This window comes from Tympanuchus pallidicinctus, unplaced genomic scaffold, assembly GCF_026119805.1.
Source record: "Tympanuchus pallidicinctus isolate F22 unplaced genomic scaffold, pur_lepc_1.0 scaffold15, whole genome shotgun sequence".
Taxonomy (NCBI): Eukaryota; Metazoa; Chordata; class Aves; order Galliformes; family Phasianidae; genus Tympanuchus; species Tympanuchus pallidicinctus.
The window spans coordinates 32,514,062-32,540,619 of record NW_026294669.1 but is presented as its reverse complement, the minus strand read 5'-3'; the positions used below and the strand labels follow the sequence as shown (position 1 = coordinate 32,540,619).

Sequence of the window (26,558 nt, the reverse complement as noted above, 5' to 3'; positions counted from 1 at the left end):
TCTCTATTGATTGCCTGCCTAAGGAGCAGAAGTAATCCATTTTAAATACACTTTCTTGGAGAGAGTGAATGCACTACACAATATACTCTCCTGCTGGTAATTGTGTTGGCAAGAGGTCAGTGGTTGGGTGGGGAAAAGGCAGCGTGTTGTTTAGTATGCTGCCAGCCCTCCAAACTCAGGCTGCTCTGCAGACTTGGAGTTCCAAGGAGCGTCCCTTCAGGCTCACACAAAAGTACCCGGTGTTACGGAACCACTTACCGCAGCTGTGCTGGTTGAAGTGCATGGCGAGCTCCTAAATGGGACACACTCAGAATGATAGCATGGCTTAGGTTGGAGGAGACCTGGAGGGACCTGGGCGTGCTTGAAAAGTGGGTGTGCAAAAATCTGGTGAGGTGTAACGAGACCAAGAGCATGGTGTCGCACTTGAGTTGAGGAGATGCCAGCTATGAGCAGGGACTGGGAGAAGAACACAGTGAGATCAGCCCTGTAGATAAGGGCTTGGGGGTCCTGACGGACAGAAAGCTGGACGTGAGCCAGCAGTGTGCATTTGCAGCCTGGAAGGCCAGTATTCTGGGCTGCGTCGACAGAGGGGTGGCAGCAGGCAAAGGAGGCGAGTGTTCCCCCCCGCTCTGCCCTTGGGAGCCCCATCCAGTGTAGTGTGTCTAAACCTAGGGCCCCCCAGCTGAAGAGGGATGTGGAGCAGTTGCAGCAGGTCCAGACGAGGGCCATGAGGACAATAAGGGGGCTGGAACACCTCTCCTGTGAAGAAAGGTTGAGGAAGTAGGGCTTGATTAGCCTGGAGAAGAAAAGGCTGTGGGGAGAACTTGCAGTGGCTTTCAAGTACTTGAAGGGAGCTTTCATGTGGGGGGGGATCTGACCGCTTAGACTGTCTGATAGTGACAGGACAAGGGTGAATGGCTTTGAACTAAAACAGGAGAGATTTAGTTTAAGTATTAGGAAGAATTTTTTTACTTAGAGAGTGGTGAGGCTCTGGAACAGGTTTCCCAGAGGAACTGTAGGTGCTCCATTTCTGGAGGCATTCAAGGCCAGGCTGGATGGGACCGTGGCAGCCTGGTCTGGTGGCTTGTGACCCTACCTGTGGCAGGGGGGCTGGAACTACACAATCTTTCGAGTCCCTTACAACCTCAACCATTCTGTGATACTACTTGACTTACAGGGCGAAGGGAGTAATGTTCGTGTTATCAGACAGAGCTAGCATTAAATTGTGGCTCGCTGAGCCCCAGCCCCATGGTACAGCTGGGGAAAGGTGTCCCTGCAGTAGCACGGAAACCTGCGTCCATTTGTCTTCTTTTTTTTTCTGCTCTTGCATGGGCAGTGCACACAAAGGACAGTCTCTTGAAAACACCTGACTGGTTCATGTGGTCTCCTTCATAAGCCCTTGTGAGGAGCAGATATGCAGAGCTAGCAGAGAGGCATCAGATGCTAAGTACTTTATCAAAGCATTGGGGGTGACCCTTTACTCGTGAGTTACTGACTTTATTAAGTTTTTCTTATTACAGTTTCTGGTTCTGGGCAGTAATTGGAGGGTTAGAAACTCCCTCGGTGTGTCCGGGAAGCAATGTATATTTGTGCATCTCATCTTCGTTGGCCTCCTGAGGGTGTGGAGAAGCTGCAGAGCTGTATCTGGGTTACTGTGTCCTTCTTGATGGTGCACTTATGATAAGCGTATATCTACAAGCAGTTCTTCTCACCTGTTTGGGCTGCAGTACAGTAAGGTGAGCCACGGTGATTTTCTTCAAAGGTTGTAGAACGTTCCTGTCCTCTTGCTTTGAGAATAAGAAGGAGGCACTGCAGGAGACTGCTGTAACCTGTGTCCACGCAGCCTAAGAAGCTGGGACATCTCATCTGAGTGAAGCAGTCACACAAGCAGTTTTCCTGGGGGAAGGCACTGACGATGGCCTAAGAGAGCACCTAGGGTCCAGCTGTCATAAGGAAGCCATGTGGTGAGAGCAAGTTAGTGGTAAAGCAGTGGTTGGATGCAACCCCACAGCTCCCTTCCTCAGGAATTGCAAGCATAGGAGTGAACTGTTTTCTCTTGTACTAAAAAGCCCACGTAGCAGCTGCACACAGATGTGCTGGTAGGTGGGAGCAGAACCTGGAGATGCACACAATATGGGCAGTATTGAAAGGCCTGCTTTGCTTCTCATTATTTGTGCTGCTTAGTACTTATATAACATCCTTCACCACAGGAACATGAAGTGCTTTGCAGACATTTTGTTCAGCACAGCTCTTCTAGATATCTGCGTAATCTGGGGGAGCCAGGGGTACCTCATCCTTGCAGCAAGTCAGACAAGGGGGATGCTTGATGGTAGCAGCAGAACGATGTTCTCTTGTGGTAATGCTGTAGGAACTCAACACCCACCCAGGACAGCTGAGGATTAAGGACTCTACAACATCAGCTCATTGGTAACCCATTTATCTTGTGGTTTGAAGAAGTGAGAATACACTCCAGAGATTTGAATTTAGCATTGCAGGGGGGTCTGAGTCCAGCACAATGGCTGCTCACCTCAGTCACGTTTCAGTGACTGTCACACTCAGTCACAGTCAAGTGCCATAAGCTTGTAAGCTTAATTCTCATCTTTGTGTTCACTCTCTCTTTGTCTTTGGAACAGCCTGCATTTGTCCTGTTATAGTTGCCTAAAATTTAGCCTCATGGCCTCTTTCACATCCCTTTTGCTTCCTGACTTTATTTGGCTTAGTCATGCTGTAGCATCTCTTTTGGTTTGCGTCTTGGGCCATAGCTCAGCAGCGCAGTAAATGCGGCTCTAGGACTCCTAATTCTGGATTAGGTATGATGCAGCAGGTGCATGATGCAGAGCAGAGGTCTGGTAAACCTTTTTTTCTCAAAGAAAGTTTGTTCTTTTGATGGATAATGAACTTGTTTATGTTGTCACAAGTATCACGTGTTCTCCTGTGATTGTAATGAAGCCAGGTCATTTCAACCTTGTGCTTCTGCTGGGTCAGCCAAGGTGTGATTGCACTGGTGAGTAGAAAGAATAGAGAGGTAGGACTAACCTGTGTGCAGAATGTCACTGCGAGCTCTTTTCGTGACAGAACTAGTTTGAGTTAGGTGCCCAGGTGTATTTACCCTGGCTGCTTTTCCATAGGGGTAATAATCCAGCTGCACTGGTGTCTTCTTTCCTAAGTCAAGTACATAGAGTTTCTGATTGTTTTTCTGTGGTGTGAACTCTGTAGTCCACAGCCCATTTAGCAAAGCTGCTCCAGGACTGAGAAAAGGAGAGCTGGCCATGTGGACATGTCCAAAGCGACTGGATGAAAATGCAACTGGTTATGTTAGCTCTGTGTCCTAAGGATGCATCTAAAGACTTGAGGTAAAAGCACCATGAGCCCAACATATGGCCTGTTACACACAAATAATGCATTTCTTCAAACTATAGTAAATTACCGAGAAAACAGCGTTGGGAGAGAGAGGGATCAAGGGATCAGGAGAGAGGAAGAAGTATCTTAGATCACACAAGCTTCCTTTATCTGCCCCGTGTAAATTCAAAACAACTGAACTCCCGAGTACTTGGTGTTATACAGCACAGCCTGGTGTGCAGAGATGAACCTCCCTTGCCAGCTTTATGTGAGTTGGCTGAACTCAGAGGTTTTCACTACAGCTAATGGGGTGGAGGAGCACATAGCACGAGGTGCCAGTCCCCTGCCCAGTCTATCAGCTTTCGACTGAAGTTGTTAGCATCCCTCACTTTCTGTGCACTGTGAGGATGGCCTTCCGCCCCAGCTTTGCAACCATGCGTACGGAACGAATCACACCTCTGCAGCTGAGTCAGTGTGTTTCAGAGCGGTGTCAGTTGTCAGTTTTTCCCTCCCACAGCTATCTCTGGAGTAACAGCTACTTAGATGATTCTGGTTGCTCATGACAACAAAGGGCACTGCGTTTTCCTTGAAAGCGTATTTAGCCCTGGGTAAAATTATACTTTTTTCATGGAGCAAGCAGGGGAAAGATGATCGTTTCAAGCTTTCTGTAGTACTCCTGATATTAAGCTAGCCTCAAGTTACTAGGATGAAAAGAGGGCAGTCTCCATGGTTGGTAACGTCCGTGAGATTTGAGCTGGGCTTGAAATGTTCTTGTTCACATGCCTGTTTAATGAACCTGCCGTGTGTGCTGGCTTTGGTGGGCGGAAGTCATTACCAAAAAAAGGTAGTTTGTTCTTAATTTCTTTATGCTGCTGAAGATGGTTTAAGATCAACATTCCCTCTATTTAGAGAGAAAATAACATTCGCTGTAGAAATAGCAAAAAAGTCCCACTGCAAAAGTATTTACAGCACACCCGGCCACTAGTATTGCTACAGTTCTTGGGGCAGGTCAAGCTCATTATACTTATTGCTTTTAATTTGAATTGTCTTGCAGAATTAAGTCTTGCATCTTGCAAAGAAGTATGCATATATTTTAGTTAGTTATTCAACACACTTCAGTTCATTTCTGGTAATTATCCCAAAGGGATTTTGCATTCAGTGAAAATATGTACCTGCTTAAATTCTGTCCTGAGTAATGAATAACCTTTTTCCTGAAATGAGGTACAGGAGCCTAATGGAAAGAGCTCTCAGACAAGGCTTAGTTGATTTGGAGAACTGGACGTTCCCTGAGCAGCAATCGCAACCTTTGAAAGGAATCCAGAAGCATTCTCAGCTGGGGCGTGGGACTAAGGAAAGACCTGAAAAGTGCAAGAAAGCAAAAAAAAAATAGCAGCTGAAGCAGTCTGTGCTTGCAGTGCTCAGCCCTGTGAGCTGTACAAATGGACAGTGTGCTCAAAAACTGCCTCAGGAACTGGGAGACAAATGGCAGCTGCAGAAAGTAATGCTAGCGATAAAGTAAGAAAACAGCAAATTGTGACCGCATCTTAAAGGCAAGACATCCCAGAGAACAAAGCCATAACTTCCCAGAAAAGCTTCAGTTTGCCTTTTAAAAAAAAAAAACAACAAAAACTTCTTTTCTTTCCAGTGCTGCTGTGGTGATCATCTTGTGCTGATGCCTGCAGCCCGGAAGTGCTCCTACTTTATGAAACAGTGTGATACTTCCTGCTGCAGTGCAGCATTTGGGTGGGGGAGAAAGCTGTCCCCTCTTATTTTCTTCTGGCTTCCCTTGGCTTTTTTGATACACAGTCTGTTTTTCAGTGTTCCACCTCCGTTGGTTGCCATCATGCAGTACCTCATTTTCTGGTCTGTCATTTTTCTGGTGAGAATCCTAGAATGGCCTGGGTTGAAAAGGACCACAGCGCTCATGCAGTTCCAGCCCCCTGCTGTGTGCAGGATCGCCAACCAGCAGACCAGGCTGCCCAGAGCCACATCCAGCCTGGCCTTGAGTGCCTCCAGGGATGGGGCATTCACAGCCTCCTTGGGCAACAGAAGAAGAGCAGGACCATACCAAGTCTGTGTGTCCAAACTCCCAGAGGCTTCGCAAACAATCCGTAATAGCAGTCTATATTCTTCTACATCTGTTACTAACTCATTGTCCGTTCAACATGGTTGTTTCTGTTCTATGTTATCCTTAGCCAAGTTGGAGAGTAATTCACTGGGCAGAGAGCAGTGAATACTAGCTTCAGCTAGTTTTTACCAAATGTTTATTTCCACCAGTTATTACATTAAAAAACTATGGTGGCTGCAGAATGTCAGAAAGGAAATTCTTGCTGGAGTTGATTTCCTACTGGGCATTTAGACATTTCGTGTCCACCTCCCATCACTGAACAAAGCTGCCTTTGCTTAACATCTGATTTTTTAACTCTCAGCACTGTTCTTAGTCATCCTGGTGCTGCGTGGAGCACATGGGCAGGCCAGAGCAGGTCAGTAACAGTATGGGAAAAGACAAAAGACCTTTAACACAAATTGAGCCATTTATTTATGAGGCTGCCCAAAGAGGTTGTGGATGCCCCATCCCTAGAGGTGTTCAAGGCCAGGTTGGATGGGGCCCTGGGCAGCCTGGTCCAGTATTAAATGTGGGGGTTGGTGGCCCTGCATGTGGCAGAGGGGTTGGAGATTCATGATCCTTGAAGTCCCTTCCAACCATTCTGTGATTCTGTAACACAAATTGAAGGCTTGGTGAGGGTGTTTGTGTTTGTTTGTGCAAAGTGAATTTACATTCTCTCAGCTGGATGGTTAGGTGAAGAGGTGTCTGGGCTGCAGGCGGTTGTGATGCCACGTATTTCTAGGTGAGGATTTGTATAGCACCAGTTTGTCATTGTGCGTGACTCTGGCTGAGGATAAAGGACGCAGCTGAAGAAGATAAAAGGCTGTTCCTTGCTCAGACTGCAATTCCAAACGGACTTTCTCAACTTACCAGCATTACAGCTGTTTGCAGTGGCTGTCTGATTTCTTAATAGCATTAAGCACTGATTCTGAGGGTGACTGTATGTTAAGGGATCCTAGAGGTAATTGCATTTCTAATGACATTCTGTGCCAAGAAACCTCTTCCTTACCGTGATGAGGAAGTGTCAGTGCTGGGTGGCTTGTGGCTGATCCTTGCAGTAGTGTGAGGTGAATCAGGGCTCAGAGGTGATGGGATGAATGATCCTTAATGACTTACTGCTGAATCTCCTCCTCTTGGTGACTTGAGCATCAAGTCCCACTCTACTGTGATATTCCATTAGGTATATGGAGGGGTGACATTTATTGCTGTCTGGACATTTGATACGTTAAGGTTTACATGAGATCCGCATAGCTTTAACTTGGATGTATGAAGTCCTGAGTAGAGCTCTGTCTCTCTAGCCTCGCAGATCACTCTGCAAATGGCACACCATCAGGCTCTTTTGGATCAGGCTGTGAAGTGTCATCAGTACAAGCCGATCCCTTTCCATTGGTCAGGGTCTAAGGTTACTCGTAACTCTCCTAAAATGCCTTCTTGGCATTTGAACAGGGGCTTGTTGGTTGGTGAAGATACCAGCTGTGTAATGCTGAGGGTATTTTTTCATTAATGCGTCTCTGCGTCATGTAGAAGGATTAGATTTATAGGGAACACTTTTCCTGCCAGCTTTGAAAATGCCTTCAAATGATGCTTCTTGGCATAGTGTGTGTTTTGACACTCGCTGCAGTGAATAGTGTAGGCTTCCTGTTTTTAGATTGTTTCCATTCTGCTTGTATAATCTCGCTTACTGAAAACAAATATAGATATACCTTTTCTCTCATTCTTGCACCATCCACCTTCAGAACTTGTTGATAGGATATCAGGAAAATCAAACATGCTCACACAGAGTATTCCTAAGAGCATTTACATTTCTGCGGGTCACGGCCCTGCATAGGATTTTGTAGCTGTCAACCCTACACAGCTTGTTTTTAGCTTTGCAGATAATACAGGTGGGAAAAAGCCCTGAGAAGCTTGTTTGACAGAGGTGAGGTAAACTGAAAGGATAATGATACAGAGAGAGATTCTATTCTGAATAGAAAAAAGAAAACCAGGTGTGGTGTTGGGTAGGAATATAATTTAGGTTGCCAGTGAGAAATCTTTCAACTTGATAACACAGCTTGAGATTAAGCTGAATATAAAAATGTGATTTTTTGAAGAAAATATTGAATGATGGTGTAAGAATGAGATGAACGAGCAGAATAAACAGTGAAATGTCCTTAAGTGTTATTCTCCATGTTTGGAAATTAAGTATGTAAGGGAGGTAAAGTCAGACTCAGAAGGCATGGTGAAGGGCTGGAGTGCCTTGGAAGCTCCTTCTGATAACTGCTGTCGCAGATGTGATTCTACAGAGCTGCTTTTGTGGCCGTGGTTCCTCTGTTCCGCTGCCATGGCTTTTGGACTGTGCCACCTCCTTCTGGTTGGGCGTCTCCAGTTGGAAATCATTTTGCTAAGCACGGTGCCTCTGCTTCCTGTGTTTGTTGATGTGTGACACACACAGTTGGTTGACCTCTGAGATTTATTTGTCCTTTTCTGACAGGTTTTAATTTGATGTCAAAAATTGTTACCCTTTCAAAGACCCAGATTTCCAATGTTCACTGGCCAAAATCATTGGCTTGCGATTGGCAGGAGGTTGTGCTTGCTGCAGCTAGCAGTGCTTTTAAAAATCATTCAATTTGCTCTGTGCCAAAGAGTCCCTGTGTCCCCTATAAAGCCACCTTCACGTTGGCTGCAGCAAAGCCCACCGCGTTACCTTATGCCAAATGCTCTCCCACACATTTTCAAATCTTTTAGTAGCGTTGGCTCTGAAATCTTTTGCCTAAATGACAGAGCAGTTCAGAGCTCCACTTGATGCTTTTTGTCAAGACATCAAGAAAGCACTGCATTCTGGCCCAGTCACCACAAGCAGTGGCTCACTCGTATGCAACGTCCTCCTGATATCTGTAGGGTAGGCACTTGCAGGCTTCTTATTCTGTTAGAGCATAAAATCTAGCCCGTAAGGCTGAGTAATATGGTGGTTTTAATGACTGCCTGTGGCTCACTGAATTATCCTCTGTATTATGGGCTAATATGATCTCTTTGGTATTTAACGATGACTTTTTTTAAATTGCCATATATATTATCGAGAGCTAATATATTAAAAGATCCTGCAAGGGTAATTATCAAGTGTATAATTTCATCTCTAGGTTCTTATAATGATGGTTAATGTCATAAATGGCTTTTAATAAAATTACAGGCTTGTAACCCTGCTTGACTATCCTTTACATGTCATATAATTAGTAAAACCAAGCTGTGGTGTTCATCTCAGTGTCAGAAAACATCATGTGAACTTCCATACTGATGGTAAATGGTTGGTCTCTTATCACAGTTAAGAAGAAAAAGGTTAGGGTTAGGTACTCTGATCATATATTACCTGTTTTTAAAGGCAGTTGGATGGGCTTGTTAACAAAAGTACTTGTAGCAGAACATACATGTTTAAAAAAAAAAAAATAAAAAAAAAAAAATACAGCTATTGACCTGGTGACTTCCTGTAACTACACATGCAAAATGAGAGTGAAAAGACAAGTGGATTGCAGCCCGTGGAATAAGGAATTGTTTCTCTTCTAATCCACTGAGGATACTGAGAACTTGTGTCCAGCTTCAGGTACTTGGAGATGGATTCCTTGTCTCGAACTGAGGATAGTTGTCCAGAATTTAGGAGATTTGGGATTGTTTTCCCATCTGGCCAGATTTCTCTCAGGCTTTGACTAAGTTGCTTAATCCTTCTGGTCTTTAGATTTCCTGTCTGAAAAACAGGGGCTGTAATACTTATTTTCTTTGTCTCACCTTTCCAGATTTTAAACTTGCTGGAACAAGGTATTGATGGTTGGGTTTGGGAGTTTTCTTCTTATTATTTTTTCCTTTGGCAAGTACCATTAAATGGTTCAAATTGGAAAGAACCTCAGGGTTCCCACCTCCTGCTCACAGCAAGGGCGACGCTCAACTTGTGCCCTTGAGACCTTTTTTCTTACTGTGAATAATATTAAGGGAACCAGATCTTACAGGTTCTAAAAACCAAACCAAACATGTAAGACTCATTAAGGTTATTCCACTATTCTTCATCCTTCAGGGAATGATGTACCTGGAAGAGAGAAGACTTGTGCACCGGGACTTGGCAGCCCGCAATGTCCTGGTGAAATCACCAAACCATGTGAAGATCACCGACTTTGGCCTGGCCAGACTTCTGGAGGGGGATGAGAAGGAGTATAATGCTGATGGAGGGAAGGTGAGTACTGAAATGTCTGGAACTAAGTGCATCACACTACGGATGTCCTGAAGTTATTTGTCACGACAGTGTATCTTTACGGGGCCGTGTCTTTGCAAGAACTCTGTCAGTGCCTTAGCAAAGCCCCGCCTGTTGGCAGTGAGCTGCACATGTGAAAACTGCTCATTTGTCCTTAATGAGCTTCTCCAGATCCAGAAATAAAACTGCCAGAGCGGTTTCCACACTCAGGGTGAGCTTTTGCTCATAAGTTCCATTTTGTGTGATGTCTTGAAGAATTCTGAAGTCAGTTCAATGAGAAAAAATTTCCAAAAAATAATCAGGAAGAGCATAGACCATGCTTTTATTTGTAGTATACATGAGAGTTGACATATGCTCAGCAGAGAGCCGCCCCTTCTTTGACCACAAAAGGGCCTGGCTATGCTGTTTGTCACATCCAGGTCCCCAGTACCACGCTGAGTACCAGGCCACTAAATAGCTTGCTTCAGGATAATCTTGAAGCCAGACATTTCTCGTTATTACTTTTCAGCACACAGCAGAACTTCCATACGGTTCCTCACCCCATTTTTAATGCTTTCAGATTAATGCATTGTAAAATTTAGAAGGCTGAAAGTGCATACTGCTGCCGGCTGCTCGCTCAACATTTTGAAATTCCACATTTCAACCTGTCATGAAATCCCAAGGGGTTCTGCCTCTCCTGTCATTCCTTTTCCTGAGCGTTCAGTTTGCTTTCTGTCTCTTTGCTATCTGTGTTTTTGTGTGCTCGCTTATGCCCTTGTCTGTGAAAAACAGCTGTTGCCAATGTGTTTCTCTCCTGGATGCTCTGCTGTCTTATTTGTGTGGCTGCTGCCTTTGGTAACTGTTGCATGGATGACATCAGTGTTTTGGTCAATAAGGTGAAGAGTTTGAAAGGAGTCACCAGTGCTTCCCCATTTTGCCCAGTAAAGAGACCTATTGGCAGGGAAGGTGGAGTTTTAGCAGCCTTCCCTGATGCGTTCAGTTCTCTCATCCCTTCTTCAGTAACCCCGTCTCTTGCCTCCATCAGTCAGTGAATGACAGAAGAGGAGCTGGCCCTTGCAAACCAGCTGTTTCCTTTCAGCTGTGAGGTTGTGTCTTGGATTTGCAAGGCCAGTATTGTGCTGGGAGTTCAGTAGCCATATTTACACACCACATGACACTTCCCAATTTCACAGAAACATCCTGTTAATTGTAGAAAACGTTTTGCCATTTAGCATTATGCTGTTAAGCATGCTAAGAGAGATTCTGCTCAGTTTCCATCCTTAGAGATTTTCAGGGCCAGACGGGATAAAACCATCGATCTGATCTCATAGCTGACCCTGCTGAGAGCCTGAGGTTGAGCTAGGGACCATCTCAGGACCCTTCCAGGCTGAGTTATCCCCCAGTTAACTATGTAACTTTGCTCTCTAAGTGGTTCCAGGTTGAAACAAGGCTATCATGTTTAATGGAAATGAAAGCAGTACACTTCTGCAGGAGGAGGAGGAGGATGAACTGCCTTTGCAAGTATGAAGCCACCATTAGCAGAGTGCTATTTTTGCCATAACTGTATAGGTTATGTTCATTAGTCAACTTCCTGGAAGGTATTTTCATAGGAGTTTGAACGAAGACACATCCTCTGCTCTTACACCCACCATCTGTTCAGATTTTGTGTGCAGCTACATCTCTGCTCCGCTTATTCCACTATATTTTCCATAGTTCTAAATCAGAGGGGACCCATACAAGTCCCTGCCAGGTAAGATTCACTGAAATGTCTGTCCATTAGAAATTAATGGACTTCAAAGCTGTGCCTCCAAAGCCCTCCTCAGGAACAGACAACACCGGAATTCTCATCGTAACGCCATCTCCAGAGAGAGAACCCTAATTCCAAACTGAGGTTTGTGTTTGCTTACACTCTCTTCTATCAGGAAAGAGAGAAGCACCCCTCAATGATGATTCACAGCCCAGGGCTATCTTGAGACTTTAGACTTGCTTTCTGGAGCAACTGTTCTCACTGCAGTGATGATACAGACAATTGGGAGGGCTGAGTTCTTAATGAATATCACAAGTTAGAAATTAAGCACAGTAAATCGTCCCTGTTGCCTGTTTACTCTGATTATTGTTATTATATGGACTATGAAGTATTATGGACATGGCATTATTAACTAGTCTCATTAGAGAGCAGTCAGGGACTTCTGCTTTCCGCTTTCTACTGCACTTCAGATTTAGGGGGATCAGATGGAATTTTTGCAGTGGTCCCAATTTCACTCAGGCTGGATGAAAAGTGAGTTGTTCCATTCTGCCTAAATCAGTGAAATTTGGGTGGTGTGACAGGTTCTGCTGGTTCTACTGATTTGTGTTTCTCAGCGAGTCCAAGTCCCATTTTAGAGGGCAGGAACAACTGTTTCTTCTGGCGTTTGATGTTGCTGCTTTTTTTCCAAGCTTGCAGTTGAAAAAGGAAATGGAGAGGAAACTGCTGTCTATGTATAGGATCCAGCTTATTGTTTTAATATTGTATTTCTAAGGTTACATTTCTCTTGTCTTTCCCTAGATGCCAATTAAGTGGATGGCTCTGGAGTGTATACACTACAGGAAATTTACCCATCAGAGCGATGTCTGGAGCTACGGTAAACCTTCACATGATTAGTTTAAGAATGTGTCTCTTGTAATGCATTAAACCAAGTTGTGTTACTGTGATACCAATATCCTCTTCTCTTAGAGAGGTTAATTCCGGTGGCTTTTGCTCTTAATTTTTTTTTTATGTGTTACTCTAAACAGCAGTTGTGACTTGTCTCCTGCCTTGCTTCTCCGCTCACTGAAATACATTTATCATGATGTCCCTGCTGGGATGACTGCCGTAAGGTCTGATCTGGTAGAAGTTTGCCTGATTCTTATGACAGAGGAAGGCTCCTCTCAGCTTAGCCACAGACTCATAAAAACACAGCTGCAGGTCATCATTTCCAGCAAGCAGTCCTTCGAAAATCTTAACTGTAAAAGCCACGAATGTCAAAAACTATTTTTTGGCTTATGGGAATTTCTGTACCTAGAGCCTGATAAAAGGGAATTTGTCATAATACAGAGCAAATACAGCCAGAGATAGAAGAGAAAGAGACAGTCTCTCCAAGCCAAGTAAAACAAGCGTGGGTTTAATTTCACAGGTAACTGGAATTGGTTAGACAGGTCAGATCATGTAGGCTCACACTAAAGCCATCACATTTGAGAAATGAGATATTTGCTGAACGTTATAAGTGCTGTTACCAAGATGAGCCACTATGTCACATGTGCTGAGCTGTCTGCCTGTTAGCGTTGTGCAGCTAATTACTAATAAAATCATCTGCACCTTTGTAAGTGGAATGTATCTGGGGCTACGCACTCCTGTTTGCGTTCTCTGTTGCCATATCATTTTGAAATAACAAGGTGTACAACTGTATTCATTACTCACTTCTACCTGTGGGTAGCAGCAAAAGACACTGTTTGCAGTGTCTGGGTATCTGCCCTCCTCTATTCAGCTAAGAAAAATAAATGAGAATTCAATTGATCATGGAAAGCTGCTCTTTCTCGAGAAATTCTGCACACCTGTATCACTTAGGAAAAAGCATTTCTCCATTTAGGAAATACATTTTAAATGCAGGAAGCCCATGATAGCTATCATCAGAAAGAACAAAAGCAAAAAAGAAGTGGCAAGTTAAAGGTATTGAATATCAGCAAAGAGGTGACTGAGGGTAAACTGAATACGTGGCTTTATGGGTAAGGTATTTTTGTCCGTTTCTTCTCAGATTAGTATGACAGCTGTCAAAACATGGTTACTGATCTGGAGGCGTGTTTTAAATGGCCTTTGTAGTAAAAATTAGGAAAACAACAACAACAACAACAAAAGAAACTGATGTGGGAGCAGCGTTTTCAATATTGAAGATTTGGTTTGATGACAAATTGTTACTTGTGATATACGACCTTTATTTCCAGCTCCGATGCCAAAACAAATCCTATGGCTATACAAAAAGAGGATCTTGGTTTTTTTAAGCACAGCCCTATTATAACTCAAATCCCTAAGGTGACTTAAGGAAAAACAATAATGCGGGTGGCTGTGAATGAGTTAGGAGGCAAAAGCAGTGACACAGTGCTATTCTGTACTGTACTTCTGTGAGAAATTGATGTTCTAAGTTAGGGAACATCTACGTTTTTCCCCGAAATAATAGACTACATCATTTATTCATTTTCTTTTTTGATATGATAAAAGAGCAAGATACATTCTTTTATTATTGCATCCATTTGCTTTCCCACTATCTGTCAGTCTTAGACCTTTGTCTTGTGCCTCAAATCTATCACGCTGCTTCTTATGCCAATAAAAATGAGGGAAGGCACTCCTGTGGATTAACACTAAGTGCTGTTTCTCTGTTTGCTGGAGTTTGTTAAATGGCAGACCAGGCACAAACATTTTTACAAGCCCTGGTAACGAAGACATTCCAGTCTAGAACTGGACCGCAGTACTGAGCTGTTAGAAACTGGGAAGGAATCTGAGTAGCACAACCTCAAATACTAAGTCCATTTTTCTCTGTCTAGGAGTCACTATCTGGGAGCTTATGACCTTTGGTGGAAAGCCATACGATGGGATCCCAACTCGAGAGATCCCAGACCTCCTGGAGAAGGGAGAGCGGTTGCCCCAGCCTCCAATCTGCACTATTGATGTTTATATGGTGATGGTGAAATGTAAGTAATTGGAGCTTTTCGTATCCCTGTGTTCAGTGTGAGAGGAATACTATTTTAGAGCATTTGCATGCATAGTCTCTGACAATGCCTGGTAATAGTGCAGGCAGTTTCAAAACAAAGGCTTCCCAAGATACTGTAAATTCCATTTAAATACTGTATGCACATTTTTTTGCAATTGCAAGATACAGATTTAGCCCTGAAGGGCTGAGTTAGCTTCTTATTACTGTCAGATGGTATCTCATATTCTTTCTGTGAAGTCAAAATTGTATCATTGTTATTGTAAACCCTTGTCATTTCCATGACAATTGATTCTGATGTTAGAAAAGATAGTATTAAACATAATTACCGTACACGGATACTCAGCCAGTGAAGTTTGCAAGGAAAAATGCTGGTTCCAGATACTGAGGAAAGAATGCAAGGATGTTTTATTGTCAGTAAAAGGATTGATTATTGCAATATTAATAAAAAAAAGTAAAATTAATATAAGAAATGATGCAGAAGGGAGGTTTATCATTCTTAGTCCAGTATAATAATTTATGGATATCTGTACTTGAGCAGAAAAGGAAAAAAGCTTGCACTGGGTTTCTTCCTACCCTTTTTATCTCCAAGATACCAACACTAGTGACTGTATTCTCCAAGGCTACGCTTCCAATTTAAAAAGAATTAAGGACATCTCTCTGGTGTTTCTGACTTAATTTAAGTGAGATTAACATACAGCTATCTCATCTGTCTTCTATGGACCTTTCCCTTTAGCCTTGTACACAAAAACACTGAAAGAAAGAAAATAAAACCAGCAGAGGTAAATAAGCCTCTTCTGAATACAGTTAGACCCAACAGCTGCCAGCAGTTCATGAAGCTCATATTGTGAACATCCTGTGTAATCCAGGGGGTTGCATTTGGAACGTACAGAATTCCATCTTTTCTTTCCCCAACCATTTGTTCAAGTATTGAGCTCTGCACTGCTCAGCTGTGGTGGAAAATTTGACCACATCTAGAGTACAGGTTGGTTTGGTTTTTGATGCGTGTTGACATTTAAGACAATAAATATCTACCGCTATCTTAAAAAGGACTGTTTTCAGGGTGGTTCGATGACTGGGGAATAATATGACTCCATAAGGCAATTTAGCAGGACACAGCGTGGCTTAATGTAACTCAGCCTCTTCGTACCAAAAACAGGCAAGATGTGAACCTCCAGCTCTGCTTGGAGCCTGCCAACCCCCTTGAGAACTACAGCCAGGTAGCTGTGATAGGGATATAGAGAAGGATTTGCTTTTTAACATCAGCTTTCCGTTACTCCTACATGTTGATATGAGAGCAGCTGACATTTGATTGTCTCGTGCGCTACCTAGAAAAGAGTCAGTAGAGCAGTTCCCTTCGTACTCCATTCCTACACTGAAGACAATTCTGTGAGTCTCAATAAAGAAGCCAGATATTTAAACCAAGCTTGGTGACTTCAGGGAGGAGCCTAACGCGCTAGTAGTTTTCTATTATTTATGAATAAATGTTGCAGAAGCACATGTAGAACCATTAGGAGTCCTCGTATGCTCAGGCAGATCTAGGAAATAGAGGTGAAAGCTGCTGGAACTATCACAGACCTTTTAACATAAATGCACGCAGGTAGGAGTATCACGTGAATGGTACAAGGTGTTTATGTTGCAACTTGCAAAAATACTCAAGTTGATAGCATTTCTAATGAGTACAAGGCATTTCTCAGCAAACAGAAGAAACAGATGAAGAAGAAACAGAACAGAAACAGAAGAAATGACTGTTCTGGAAAGTCACAGCTAGATGTATGGATTTAGTCCTGTAATGCTTGAGTGGAGTTCTTTGTGAGTTGTATTAGCTTTGTTGGATTTTTTTTTTTTGCTTTGGTCACTTCTTCCATTAAAGGCTATGAAGGAGATAAGGCCCACTTCGTTCTGCCTCCCTGGCAAATGAGAACATGCTCTTGGGAAGCTGCTGATAGAATCTTCCATTAGAAAAAGCTGACACTGAGATAAACTAGTTGCCAGTGGTGACTGCCTGTGCCACTTGCTTGTACAGAAAGCACTAGAAAGGATTGAGAATTGTTCCTAATGAATGTTCCTGGGAGAATGAAAGACCAAAGAATTGCCCTTGGACAATTAAAATTGCATCTAATACCTTGTGAGGTCTGTGTTAATGATGCAGATACATGAATGCAAAAAACACCTGAAAGGTGGGATGGGAGGTCAGTCATCGTGTTCAAGTCTTGGGCAGCTCTTTGTAATGTAAGCTACTGTGGAACAGTAGTTCGGTTTGAGAAAAAAAATGTGCTTAGCAATAACTTCGTAATAAACCCACTAGGCTGAGGTGAGATCAGAGATTAATTAAGTTAGAAGTTGGACAGATCTGTAATAAAAAAACAGTCAGAGTTGACATCTAAATGGGAAAGGCAAATACAGAAAATGACATGGCCTGCTTTGGGGGTGGGGAACAGAAACTCAGAGCAAATTAGGAAATCTTTGCAGTGTAGAACATTTGGTCTCCTCTGGCCAATTCCAGATGATCTCCATTTTAGAGTTCTACCAGTTCCACTTTCCCTTTTTCCTGGGCTCCTTATCACATTTTTTCCCTAGGCCAGAATTATCAAGAGCATCATTTCTTTTCAAACTTGCACATTTTTAAGAACTGCACGCTCTGTCAGTGGCCACTTATTTTCTTGTCTTTGACAGGCTGGATGATCGATGCTGACAGTCGGCCTAAATTCAAGGAGCTGGCTGCTGAGTTTTCTAGAATGGCTCGAGACCCCCAGAGGTACCTGGTAATTCAGGTAAGCAACTCTGCAATATAAAGTGGGAAGGAGGGAAGAATTCTGCCTACCAAACCTGACTGTTGAGAGGGTTGCTTTGAACCTCTTAATTTCAGAGCGTTCTTGAAGTTAAAAAGCAGATGTAACGATTGATAATGTAAACTGTTGACAATCCTAACTCTACCTGCTCCACAACACTGGGTATGGTGTGGGGGTAAATCCACCTGGTATTAGCTTCACGCTGAAGTAAGAGCTCCTGGCTGAAGGTTACTGCTTCCATGCCTCCTAACTGCTTCTAGGTCTCACCCTACAGTATTTCATTGTAGTGTGTAGACACGCTAGCCTGCTCATGGCATATTAATGCAAAGCATCAACACAGGCTAATCTCCTATAGCTTAAATTTATTTGAAAAGTTAAACATTGTTGAGGAGGAACTGGGTATTTCCCACTGCATTAAAAGGTAAGTCCAGCTGTTTCAAGAGACTCTGGAAAAGTTCAGTTTGATTATATTACTTCATTAGACAGGACGTTTCCACATTCTGAATATCTCTTTCTTTCCTTCTCTCCCTTGTTACAACCATACATAGTCGGATAGTTCATCTTTGGCTTCTTCTCCAGTGATCCTTGAGGCAATACAGGCTGTGTGCTTCTTGAACAGAAACCAGGGTAACTCCATGGCACTGGTATCTCTGCCATCTTCACTCCCCCTTCTTCCCAGAGGCTAGCAAGAACGACGAGCTTGCTGTTCATTTTTTAAACCAGTGTGCACTGTAGCACAGCAGTCATTCCCTGCCATATTCTACGTGTGGTGTAGTAATTTTTGAGACATGAGAGGCCACTCTTAATCCATTCAGTTAAGCTTAGCATCGTTTCTACAGGCTGTTAGGTGTTCAGGGCATGGGCTGCCTTTTCTGATGTTTCATGGCATCAAGCATGGCAAAGCGAAGCTGTGATTTGCCTCTCTAGCTTGTAGGTATTGTTTCAGTTAAAAAATATATAAAAAAAACCACCACCACCACCAAAACCAACCACATCTTCTCATTGTTGTTGCTGTTACCTGGTTTGATTTTTATTGCTTTCAGCTGTGTTGCATTCTGCAGAATTTTCATGTGGATGAGAGGGAAATTTACCTGCCCAGGTTCCTAAAAATACAAATGAAAATAAAGCAAACATCAAAACACAGCAGTTACCACATTATTTTCCCCAACACGTGTGCCTAAATTGCAGAGATATTTCACAAAATACATCAGACCTTGACAGAATTTGGGTCAGAAACTGTGCTTGTATAGGAAAAAGAGAGAAGAAAGAATAAAAGCTCAATCACAAGAATGCCAGAAAGAAAGGTTTTGCTTGATTTATGCAGTTATTCCTTTTCTGTCATCATATTCTCACTACAAAAAGTCAAAACAAACGATGTGGATGTGATGTTTTAGACCAAGCAAAGAAGCATGTGCACTCCCTGCAGCCTGGCTGTCAGGGCAGGAGGAAGGCTGAGGTTCCCTGCTGTGAAATTAATCCATCTCCTCCCTGTTCCCCCCTCTCTCCCTATCTACCTATTTAGGGAGACGATCGTATGAAGCTGCCCAGCCCAAATGACAGCAAGTTCTTCCAAAACCTTCTCGATGAGGAAGACCTGGAAGATATGATGGATGCTGAAGAGTATCTTGTTCCTCAAGCCTTCAACATCCCTCCTCCCATCTACACTTCCAGGACAAGAATTGATTCCAACAGGGTAAGAGCAAGCTCTGACAGAAATACTGGCTATTATAAAAGCACAGGTGGAGATATAAGTACTCTAATCAAACACAGGCAAGAGTTGCCTTGGGAATTACAAGCTCCCATTGTAAGGAGACTGACTATAAAAATGTTGTCACTGGGTTCCCTGTTCATTGTACCCTAGTGAATTCTAAATTGATAGCTCAGCCTTGAGTGAACAAAGGCTCGACTTGAGCTGCCTTTCCCGAAAGCACAGCTGAGGCTTGTGAAGTCGAGCCGTGTTGTTTCTCAGTTGTGTCCCAGCCCAGTCAGGAAGTGTACAGTTCTCATTCTCCATCCCTGCAATCATTTCGTCAGGGTTGGCACTGATGTAACAGAGGGCAGCTGGAATATGTAGATAATTCTGCTTTTGTGTCTTCAGCCAGATTTCAGACCCGGCCCCTTTCCCTGTTTATATGTGATGGTTTCAGGGCCCTCCTTCACAAGCATGTGTTGTGGCTGAACGCATCGCAGATTTTGGCACGTTGATCTTTGTCACCTTCCTGTTAGGCAAGGGGAATGCTGTTGGTTCGCAGGAGTAACTTGACACACGGGGAGGAATTCTCCTCACGTAACTGGAACTATCTTAAATACAGAAATACACTCTAAGCTCTTCACTTGCACATCCAGTTGGTGATAACTGCTGCCCGCTTTGGACATTTACAGTGGGATATGTCACTTTCTAGAAGTGTCTCTGTCTGTCTACAGACTACTGACAGCTTCAGTGCGGTCTCAGACCTTTTCTAAATGCCACAGTGCCATGTGAGCCCTACTGGACCTGAGTACACATTTACTGAATTCCTCTCTGCTTCTGGGTTCCCTTTCTTGCAGCTTTGAGCTCGGCCAATTGCTGCATTTGGCTCTGTCCTCTTAACAGATTGGATACTGCCTGTTCTCACAAAACTATGAAATGGTGAAATGGCATTACTAATAAAGGACATTTGCGCAAGCACCAGGTGTACTCACTTCTTAGGGACTTCACTCGTGTGGTTGGATTTTTCTCTCCGTGCTGCTTGTAGCCAAAAGTCCCATTTTGAAGCACTGCAGTCTCTTTGAAATCGTGGCATTTATTCCTCGTGGTTTAGAATCCTTCTGGATGTTTCTCCATAGCGTAGATAGTTCCAAATTCACACCCTGGTCTGAATTGATTTATAGTATGTGTGAAGGTAAACAAAGGGTCTCAGACATTGAAACAGGTTCATGCTCTGACTCTACATGGATGTTCTTCCACCTCTCCTGGATAAAGCATTGCTTTTCTGCAGCGAGGCAGACCAAGAGCTGCCCTTAAATAACATCCAGTCAATTCATAAGGAAATTGCTACTGTTGTTAAAGGCAAGGAGACCAAGAGAGGTCTTTGGAAGGGACTTGTAGTTTTATTGCTAAGATGGGTTCACACAGTGCATCAGTAAATAGCTGAGAATGCAGGGATGGTGCATGTTTTAGCAGTAAGCAACTTCCCCTTTCCTGCAACAAGAGTTTTTAAAGCTGATGCCAATCTGAAATAAGTTAGTTTTAGTCCCAGTTGTCTCTGGAGAAGTTCCATTTCTTTTGAAGTCAGTTACCTTCCAGAGCTGCTCACTTGCCCACTTCTGTAAATCGTTGTAGCTTTGTGTTACAGAGCAGGGTACTACCAGCACAAGGCAGCCAGTGTGTTCACTGGGATATGCATGCCAAGCAAGTGCAGAAGTTCATTATAATTGCATGAAAATTCAAGCACCTTTCTCGCAGCCTTTGCCCGACTTCCAGCCTCACTATTGCAGTGAAGTCAGCAGAGCCTCCCAGAGGGACCCCGTGCCTTCATTTTTGCCACACGGAGAGGCTCTATCACATTCTTGATGTGACGTCTCGCCTTCACAGCTCACAATTTCCCATCTTGGTTTGAGACCATGATCTTGTCCCACTGAAGTCAGTGGGAGCTTTGCTTTGCAATTCAATTTAATGACAGTAGCAGCTCCGTATCCTCCTTTCAGTAACTCTTACCGCTGGGACATCATATGACAATCTAACACTTAGAACTGGAATTACACTTTACCACAACTTTTCAGATTCTGAGCGGAGTTTTCTAATCTAATGTTATTGAGAGCAGCTAAGGGACAGAAAGCTCACACCCAGCTCTGCCTTTTTCTATCCTTGTAGTATTTCTCTTTATTGTAGGAGCTTCTTGATAGAGGAGTGATTGTTCAGGCAGGAAGAAGAGATGGGCAAATAAGTTGGTGTTGAAAGCCCAGCTGATGTATAACAGCACTTGCTGGAGTCACTGCAGAGCGACTGCTGTCCTGTAACAGCATTAACCTCGGTCATTTAGAGGCTTGTCCAGTGTCTCAGATTGGCTTAAGTCTTGGTTTTATTTGCTAACAGCTCCCCTAAACGCATTGCTAGTGCTGCTCTTCAGGCAGGCCACAGCATGAGGTTGCTGAAGGGGCTTGGGATTGCACATAAAGTCCCATAGAACCGTTGCTCTCCAGTTCTTGGTATTCCAGTGAAGATTTGTGTTGATTTAAACAAAAAAAAAGGCTTTTATAAGGCAGTAGCACATGCCATACTGTCTACAGTTCAGTACCAGGAGATGTCGGGTACAGGAATCACACAGTTGAGAGGTGCAGTCGGATCTCTCTAGCTGCAGTTGTCTGATTGTATCTTTCTTTGAGTTTCCTTTGGATAGTTTGTGATTTATGCTTGTTTGTTGTAATGGATGTTGATATTACACCAACTCATTATGGTACTGCTGCAGCCATAAATGCCAAATGAATTGATGCAGCATAGGTAGTTTGTGTTCACTGCGTCTGGCAAATTAAATTTTATGGGAAGATTGCCAGGCAATTTGGTGAAGTAAAACACACAAGAAACTAGATGGTCCTCATGTCATTTCAGAGACGAGAAGCTTGAAAAACCCTGCATTTCCCATCTGAGTTGTTCTGATCGTTGTTTTAGTGAAGGAGGAGTGAGTTATGCGATGGCAGGGTGTTGCAGTCCTCTGACAGCTGTAATAGAACTTGTGGCAGCACAACAGGGAACATAAGTTGGCAGTGAGGCTATGAGCCTCCTCACACTCGGGCTTCAAGGGCCTTTGAAAGGGCATTTGCTTTCTAGGAAAGGTTCTGAAGTTTATCTAGGATGATTTCAGTCCTAAATCCTCACTTCCACATGAGGGCTACTTGGATACGAACACAAAGCTTTACCCTTAGAAAGAAGGCTGGAAAGGAGGAAACCTGGTGGTAGGCTTCCAGCTCCACAGGATGTGTCGCATCCTTACTCCTGCAGGGGTGAGATTTACTGAAGGTGAGAGGCTCAGGTACAGCTTCAGCACTTCTTCTATCACATGCAGCCTGCTTCACAGCAGGATTTCCCTAGGTCCTGTCCTGCCAGGAACAGAAGCTTGCCCACCCTCTAAGCCCATAGCAGTGTCCTCTGCTATGAAGTCCTTTCTGGGACTGACCGATGCAGTTTTGAAATAAAAACTAGCATCCTAAGCTAAATTGATTTCTTTGTGGCTTCTGAAGTCCTCAGTTGCAGTTTTGGCTCTTCGTCTTTTTCTAGCTTTTATTTTCCGTGGTCTGGAGATATTCTAGAAATATGGAGTTTTAGAAGCTCTGTGCTTCTGAGAGATAAGCCGAATCCTCGGCAGTGTTTCCATGAGCACAGTACCCCAGCTAGCACTCGAGTGTCCTACATTCACAGCCATTAGATGATTCATTCAGGTATTTGTAACAAGCACTGCCCTGTGTGCACAGAGATAATACTAACACAGAAAGCACTCTGTGTACCCCATGGTGCTTTTTGCTCTAAATCCTTGGCTAATTCCTACTGAAAACTGGCTATGCTGTTTATTACTCACCAATGCGGTCTCTGTAATTTTATCCCATGCTCTGTGTATCACAGAATGCCTGCCAACCCAGCAATTAAATATCAAGCTAGCTTTTCAGGATAGGGTTTTAATTAATATGTCCAAGGAGACTGCTCTGCTTGGCTACAGCAGAGCCTGGTGTGCCAGATGCCAGCTGTTAGCTCCCCAGCAGTGCCTGCTGTGCCATCCCAGCCATCCTGGCACAGCGCTGGGGTTGTGGTGTCTGGCAGCTCAACATCTGTATGTGCCTCTATGTGAAAACCCATTCCAGAGAGAAACCAGGTGAGAAGATCCTTTCGTGATTAATTTGTTTCTGTATTAGAAAAGCAGCCATTTTCAAATTACGCGATTGCAGAGGAGAAGGCATTTCACTTCAGCGTGGCATCTTCTCTTCCAAACCTGACAGTGGACGTAGGGAGTATTCACCAATGAGATGGCTACAGGTATTAAATGACTGTAATTTGGCACCTTAGTAACAGGGCTGCATTTCTTGGGTAGAGCTCTGGTGGTAGATCAGATCAGAGGGCTAAGAGCACCTTTTGTACAGACTGAAATCCAGCAGGCCCAGAGGGTGAGGGACTGGAAGCAGCTCAGAGCTGGAAGGGAGAGATCTGGGAGAGCAGGCAGGGCTTATATGGGGGTACTGTCCTTGTTGGTATAGCTGGCAGTTGGTTGTAGCTGCCCTTTTCTGTGGCAAAGAAGGCAGGACGAAAAGTCGTGATTTGCTGGTGATTCCCCTTGTATCCAGAGCTTTGTTAGCAATCAGCGTTTTCCCGGTGCTTGCATCTTTTTTTTCTGTAAGAAAAAGCTGTTCACTGTCCCTTACTCAAGCTCTCAAATGAGCTCTTTCTCCAGGCATGTCCTGGCCATGTGGGGCCAGCAATAGAACTACTTCATCCCAAAGTAAATAGATAATTTGTGTGAAGAGATATCGAAGCTAGGTGGGGCATACAAGCACTTTGTCAAGCCTACTGGCATACAATCAGACAAGGGCTCCTGTCTCCTAATTTCTGTGCAGAAATGCAGCTCGAGGTGCAGTTTGTCTTCTCAAAAGATTGTCTTGATCGTATCGTTGGGGTGGGAAATACATCACAGATTTTTTTCTAATCACTGGGCACTTAGCAGTGACTCATCAGCAGGGTTGGGATCCTCTTGCTGTCCACCACACACTGTTCTTGTGCTAGATTAAGGAGCTGCCAGTTGTTACAAATCTACCTACTGGGCTGGGTAGGATAGCACCATTTGTACACGTTTGTTGTCAAGGCAGAGCAGCCTTGGTGTCTGTCTCCTTTGAATTAGGTTTGTTGGCAGTGTTTGCCATCTCACTGCTTCTGCAGCATCTTCCCAAGAATGAGAACTACATCTTTCCTTAGACTTGGTGCTTCTCACTGCAGCGTCGGGTTCTTTTCTCCTGGTTTTCTTTCCCTTTTGTTCAATTTCTTTAGTTCCTTATAATCAAAAGGTCACGAACACCTTTCTGACAGTTTTAGCAGTCTGTCTTCTGCCTTTCTGCAAGGATCTCTTTTCCTTAGGCAGGTGTCACGATGAACTCTCCTGCACCTGAAGCTATCATGGACTTGTAAATACATTTGTTACTGTATGAAAGGGTTTCAGAGCGTTTCAGAAGGTCAGGTTGTCTGCTTTAGCTCTCTTGCTTCTTGAAAAACCGCTTGGTCCTTTAGGAATATTCAAACTCCACACAAATCCATTCCATGTTTAGTCACCCATCCCAACTGTGTTACACCTGCTGTACCTTTTTTCTGCTGGGAAGTACTCTGGGAAGGATGCCCATTGCTAGTCTGTGATGGAAACAGAAAGAGCACGAGGCCATCTTTGTCCATGAAGAGCAGGACTAGGACCGGAGCAGCACTGATCAGCTTCTTTTTGTTGCTCAGGGTGATTGAAGGAGAAGGAATAAACATGCAAAAATACTCAGTAAAATACGTTAGATGAAAAAATTTCAGTCTTAATAATTTACATGGAAAAGGAAAGCTTTTCACAAAGTGTGTATATTTAGAATATGAGTATTTAAATACCTTTTTTAAAGTGTACTGAGTCTGCCAGGGGGAAGAAGAGGAAAATTCATATGGAAGTCTCAAAGAGAATGGATGATGCCTGACTCTTCACAGAGAAATCTCTGAAAGTGTTTTATGGCAATTAGTCTCCTGCTTTGCAGCCAGACCAGCTGAAATCAGTGTCGGTTCTCAAGGACTCAGCCTTTTTCAGCCTGAATAGATTATCAGGACCAACTTCTTAAATCGCCTCACGGTTTTCCAGGTCAAGTGCCTTAAAATGGGAATTTGTAAAGGCGTTGGTTGTTTCCCGTCAAACCCGAACTCCTGGATACAGGGATGGAGTCAGACTGAAAGTGTTGAGTGGCATTTGGGGTCGAATGTACCCTTTCTGCCCACGTAGTGCAGATGGTAGCTGTCTGCTGCTTCGGACCATGATAAATGGCATGTAAATGTACTGAGCTCTGGTTAGAAACTGGTTTAAAAACAGGCAGCATCTGCTTAAGCCATGAATAGCTGCTGGCTGTGTTAGCAGCCGAGAGAGCTCGCAGCTGATCCATTTTCTTCCCCACAAAGAAAAAAGTCAATAGATATAAAGAGAATAAGTAATAAATATTTCTACAGTGCACTGATGAGGCATTCTTGGAAAAAAAAAAAAGCAAGCTAAACAACTCTGCATAATTCAACAGTTGGAGAAATGGACTAAAAGTCAGGAAATAATTATGAGCTGGGAGCAGACGTTCCTCGGTTTGAAACCGAAACTGTTTCAGAGGGGGCACTGGCTGGGAGCACTGGGAGCAGGGGTGTGGGAGGGCACAGGGCATCCTAAACATACCTTCAGTGGGGACAGAATGCCAGCACAGATTACAGTGCCTTTTGTTAGCCGGAGCTCAGCGCCTGCCTTGTGTGTTAAATGCTGTGGTCTTGAAGGGGGGGAGGAGAAATAATTGTGGAAGCTATAAAAAGGCTCTCCAGAAGATGCAGTGGGGAGAAGTGGGAGGAGGCACAGATGAAGTTTAGATTTAGAATGTTAAAAAATGATTATTTTATCCAAATCAGTTGGATGGTTATTTCTTTTAGAGTATTATTGCCACCAGAACCTCAGCCCTGCTCTAAATCAACTCAGCGTTTCATCAAGAAGCCTATTCTTCACTATAAGAGACCAAGAGTGCACAATTACGGGTTTCTTTCCCCTTTGCATAATAAAACTGGGAGATTATCATCAAGTTTCTATTCAGATTTTAGGGAGGCTTTTTTATTTTATTTTTAAAACCCATCTTTGTCTGTAAAAGCTCCCTGTTCGGGCCAGCATGCTGTAATGATAACTGCTGTAAAGGCTTCAGTGGAGATGTGCTCTATTTCATTCTCAATGAGGGCTGATGGCATTTTGAGAGGCTCAGAATATCCTTTGATTACCGTAGAAAACAGACTGGGGAAGATGGTGATGCAGAGCACGGCATGGGAGGGGGCTGCTCGGAGTGCTGCTCATCAACTTTCTTTTGTGCTTCTCTTTTTTTTTTTGTTTTTTTTTTTGGTCTGCAATGCTGCAATCACCAATGGTAGTCCTGTTGTGGGTTGAAGTCCCATGCCCCATCCATTGCCTGTTTGGGGACTTGGAGGTTTGCACAGAAGGGGAGCTGCTGCGCTCTCGCACACCGTGGGGAATCAGCCCCCTGTTAGGAGGTGCTGTGTGCTGCAAAACGCCTCTGGGCATACACAAAAATGGAGCGACAGAGAGCTAGTCATGGGTGACCACAGGATGGATGTGGCAGTAAAAGAGATTGAGGGAAAAAGATAGACACGTGCAAGCTGCCTCTCCTTCTGCTTCCCTGGCTGC

At 43.7% G+C, this 26,558-nt stretch overlaps 1 protein-coding gene across 6 annotated transcripts in view; it reads left to right on the top strand.

Annotated features, from left to right (window-relative positions):
• ERBB4 (erb-b2 receptor tyrosine kinase 4) overlaps positions 1 to 26,558 on the top strand; it is a 500,652-nt gene that overhangs the window by 458,224 nt on the left and 15,870 nt on the right. For all 6 annotated transcript variants that reach the window (XM_052675099.1, XM_052675094.1, XM_052675096.1 and 3 more), the window contains 5 exons: positions 9,486 to 9,641; positions 12,184 to 12,259; positions 14,193 to 14,339; positions 17,033 to 17,130; positions 18,671 to 18,841. In XM_052675099.1, the coding sequence (XP_052531059.1) occupies positions 9,486 to 9,641; positions 12,184 to 12,259; positions 14,193 to 14,339; positions 17,033 to 17,130; positions 18,671 to 18,841 (648 nt within the window). The remainder of the gene's footprint in view (positions 1 to 9,485; positions 9,642 to 12,183; positions 12,260 to 14,192; positions 14,340 to 17,032; positions 17,131 to 18,670; positions 18,842 to 26,558) is intronic.